This window comes from Cariama cristata, unplaced genomic scaffold (assembly GCF_000690535.1).
Source record: "Cariama cristata isolate BGI_N322 unplaced genomic scaffold, ASM69053v1 scaffold38187, whole genome shotgun sequence".
Classification (NCBI taxonomy): Eukaryota; Metazoa; Chordata; class Aves; order Cariamiformes; family Cariamidae; genus Cariama; species Cariama cristata.
Window position 1 is genome coordinate 1,684 of NW_009625615.1, and position 4,728 is coordinate 6,411.

The 4,728-nt window shown below is 41.0% G+C and overlaps 1 protein-coding gene across 1 annotated transcript; it reads right to left on the bottom strand.

Moving 5' to 3' along the window:
- Positions 1-503: 503 nt before the first annotated feature.
- LOC104164370 (chromosome unknown open reading frame, human C3orf33) lies at positions 504-3,719 on the bottom strand (the record flags this gene model as incomplete). Its single annotated transcript, XM_009703674.1, has 4 exons — positions 504-647; positions 1,944-2,154; positions 2,639-2,793; positions 3,566-3,719. Coding segments are annotated over 4 exons (664 nt in total), but the record flags the coding sequence as incomplete, so codon positions are not given.
- Positions 3,720-4,728: the final 1,009 nt, after the last annotated feature.

Here is a 4,728-nt window from a genome sequence, read left to right on the forward strand (position 1 = left end):
CTGTGAGGGAACAGACTTGGTTCACATTCACCCACACTTCACCTCTGCTTGCTAGAAATGTAGCACACAGTTTCCGGAGATTTTTCTCTCAGCTTTACAGTGGATTTTTGTGATAAATCCTCCTGTCACTCATTTACAAAACAGAAGCGCAAAGTCTAGCTAGAATTATATTTAATTATTACAGAAACAAAACATTACAACTGTGCAATTATGCCCAGTTTGGAAAAGCTCTTCCTACTTACAAGATGATGGAACAGGAACACATATCCCCCATAATCCCCCATAAGAAGTGGATTATTGCCGATACTGAATTTTTAGTTTGGGGTTAAAAGTCAGCTTTGAGTTTTGCTTCAGAGGATGCTATGGCTGGTCCTGAATCCCTGACCATCTGTATGACTTATGTCCAAGTACCACAGCAGTGGTCGGCCCAGCCCTTCACTGTATGCTGCATAAAACTAGATGCCTCACTTTTTCTTTTTTTTTTATTAAACAGGCACAGGTACCTGGTTTCCAGCTCCCATCGAGGTCTGCCTCTGCCCACAGAGCTGCTTCCCCTCTCCCCCACATTGGTTTCCGACACCGGGATCTGCAGTGCAGGTACTTCACGGCTGGCTGCTCGCTGCCCTTTGCAAAACCCAGCCTCACCCCTGAGAGGACCCAGAAACAAAAGTAGTAAAGAAGCACTGACATCTATTCTTACCCGAGGAAAAGCTGCCTGTTTTTTTAGAATCTCAGGATTCACAATTTTGCCCTGAAGTCAGCAGAGAAAACAATCACGTGGCAACTAATTGTCAGGCAAGCGATGCTCAGCTATTAAGATTTTTTTTGTACCACACTCTTCTCCCTAGTATTTCATTGGCAAGGAATCACACAGAAAGAAAGAAAATCTGTACAACGCTTCACTTTAAATAAATAAATATTGGGACTGTGAGAGGTTAAACAAAGGTCAAGTGCTTGGTATATAAACGTAATAATGAACATACGAAATGCAATCTTTATTCTGAGAATATTTACAAAATAAATAATAATACGCTCTCATATACTTAACATGTGTTTCAAAAATAAAACAAGAATTTAAGTGCTTAGTACAGTATGGTCCACCTTTTCAAATTTCATATTAAAGTTTTATTTTCATCTAACTTTAGATATTTATAGAACCATCGGAAAAAACAGCATAGGTTTCTCCTCTTCAGGTGAATGTTGTCTTCCAACAATTTGGATTACTGACATTAATTTATATTATACTGAGTGATTTTTTTTTTTTTCTGAGAAACTTTAGTTGTTATGACTTTATCAGCTTTTTAATATCAGCCATAACAAATTACCTTTTGTATCAGTAACAATGCAACCCATTATTCGAGAAGAAAGATTTGTGTATAATTTGTGTTTTAAAAAAGTAGTGTAAGAATAGAATTCAAACAAAATGCTCACACGTAAATACGTATCACAAGCTTTGTTTGTAGAGGTCTGAAATGGAGTTTTCTAACCAATGTGGGCTACACGGTAATGACATGTAACAGAGAAGCATTTAAGTCCGTACGCTGTGAACTAACACTCTGCACCTCTGAAAAAGCGGACCCTCGGCTGCTTTCACTACTTGGTTAACATGGATGTGTAGGGATTTAGCAGGTGAAAAACTGGACAACTAATTTAGGACATTATTGTGGAAAAGTTTGGCTTCAGAACATTGTCATTTGTGGCCTGCGTACTATTACTAAATTTCAATCCCATATGGGTTATAATATGGCATTAAGTAACTATGGGTTTTCTGTTCACGCTAGGGACCCTCAAAATTACGGCACTGTTTTTCATCATGAACTTATACTTTATATAAAGCACATAACGCAGGTAACTGGCATTCCTCCAAACAAGTCTCCCTTTTTACCTTTAAACAGAGCTTCTTAACCAGCTCACAAATTGTTTCAATGTCTGTACAAATTTACTGTCCCTTATATGACCTCTAATTCTTTCAGAGTAGCTTTCTTCTTTCCATATTCCTTTATTTTTCTTCAAGGCCCTTAACTCTGCTCGAAGGAGCCTTTTGTGAAGTTTCCAGTACAGGCGGGAATCATGATGTAGTCCTTCAATACGTGCTGTTCTGCCGAGCCCTTGTCTCAAGATCTCTTCATTTAAGCACACGCTCAGAAATCGACCCTATAAAAAGGCACAGTAAATATGATATATGTAAAATACATTATACAATATATAATAATCATATCATGTATAATATTCACTTCCCCTCTAAAACAGTTTTCTTTCTTTTTTTATGTGAAGTCTCTCTCAGATACAAGCTTTACTTACGGCTAAATCTACGCTCTGGCAGAAGGAGTTAAAAGTTAAAGAGGAATCCAGCTGACTGTTAAAACCTAATACTGATACAAGACATTTGATAGACTAAACATTAGGCTGATCAGAACTACACAATATAGCCTAGCGCTATCTGACACAGAAATACGGCTCCTGGCATGAATCAGTCTGCAAAAATACTGGTCTTTACAAATGCAACATTTAAAATTGGTATCAAGACAGATAACTTATAAATAACAACATTCCTTAAATTGACTGTAGTTAGGCAATTTGGTTATCTCAGTACAACTCAAAACTGCAGATAAAAGTCAATTTTTGTCACTGTATTTACCTTATTTACTAAGACAAGGCACTCGAGTGCCAAGTCCTCCCTTCCCAGAAGCTGGAACCATATCATTTGTTTGGGTTTTAGCTCTTGCTGTAACCAGGCCATGCCCCTCGGAGCCAACTCCACTCCGGCAAGTCTTACCAGCAGAAGACCTTTTGCTTGCCCTGATGATAGAAACGGAGAACTTTGTTACTGAATGCAGCAAAGGAGATCCCATACTTTGCGCAGACCCTCAGCTGCTGGTAACCAATTTATTCCCATGGGCTAAAAAAAAAAAAAAGAAAAAGAATCCATTTTAGTTCCCCAAAGCACTACTTATTTGCAAATAAGGATTTGGTCTCATCTCTCCTTCAGTAAAAAAAAAAAATTAATTCAAGATTGCGTAAGTGGTTTAAGCTAGTTTGGTTTATTTCACATACAAATAGAGAGAACAGCTCTCATTATCAGTCACTATCACTTTATCTGGAGGGGCAGAAACAATAGGGAAGAAGCCTTAGCACCCGCAGGTATTGGCAAAGCAAGCGTGTGAGGGGTGGACTTGGTGGCTGGCTTCTGCCAAGTCACAGTAAAACTGTCCGTAAGGACGGGTTTGCATATGTAGCTGTCAGATCTTCACCTGTAAATAAAGGCGTAATCCCGATAGAGTCTTTGTGCCAGGACTGAGATGAGCTACGCAAGCAAATGAACTGCCTGTGCGCTGCCAGAGGAGTATCACGATAATGATGCTAATTAATACAAATACTGTATTGGGAACCTCTTTTCACAGCTCTTTTATTCCCCAGTTTCCCACCTGTAAAGTAGGGAAACACCAGAAGGCAGAGCCAGAGCTGTACCCCAGCCCTTCCCTCAAGCTCGCCGTTACCTGTTCCCTGCGTAGCCGCGTTACAAACGTTTCATTCCTACCCTGCTCCTTCACCTTCTTTTACGTACATTTTCTCTGTATCGATGTAAGGAAAGGAATGCTAATGGGAATGTGTTCCACTTCCAGGCCTTTCTCAGTTACGTGATGTAGCTTTCCCCGCAATTTCACATTCTTTTCTACAAACTCCACAGGTATGTCCAAAGCACTTGTAAACTTTGTTGTCTATTGATGGAAAGAAGAGCAAGACAAAGTTTAAGAAAAGAAAATGCAGAGCAGTGACATTCACATTAAATCCAACTTCTTAAAATAGTTTGGCAAATTACTAGACAGCATGAGCAAGTATATATACATATTTTTAACAGTAATCAGCTGCAGAAGCCATTATGTGGCAGCCTTTCCCGACACTTGCGATGTTCCCTATTTTACAGGGCTTGCAGCATTAGGGGCGGGCATGAAAGCAAGGTTTCGCGAAAGAACAGAACCTGACATTTTTAGAGCAATGCATATCGAAGTTCACTTGATTCACCACGAAAAGAGTGTTTTAGAAGTGGTGTGAGAATAAGGGCGCAAGGAACCCAGGACGTGTTTAAAGCTGCTAGCAAAGAACAGACACTGACAACAAAGGCGGAGCAGGGAGGGCAGAAACAACGCAGGCTTTGGGAAGGGAGTAAAAGAGAGGAGGGACAAAAGCAGGTGTACACCTTTGAAGAGATCACAAGATTAAATTTGATACTACAGCTGTCGATTAACGGGAGGATTCAAAGGGGACAGCGATGCGATCACACAGGAAAACGAAGCTCAGCAGCAGTAAAGCCCTGGCCCGCAGCAGCCGGGCAGGAATGGAGCAGCCACTGGTTTCGGGGTGGAGGGGGAAGGAGAGGCACCGAGGATTTAGAGGAGCACCCAGAATTTAGGACACTAACGCCTGGAGTTCTTGCTCCAAGAAGCCCGTGGCACACTGGCCTACTCCTACGCAGCTGTGAAAAGCACCGATGTGCTTACCGAGAACTGCTGTGACACACCAGCCCTTGAGGGAAACAAAACCAAACTAAAAACAAAACACCACAGCTAAACTCAAAAGATCTTTCTACCGTATGTTATTTACTCAGTAAACCTTCCCGTTTGCGGTCCATAAGGCTCTCCCAGTGGGAACGCAGGAATTCGGGGCCTCGCAGGCCGAAAGCGTGAAGGTTTTTACGAACAGAAGTTGTTCAAGTCTGATCTCATTCGC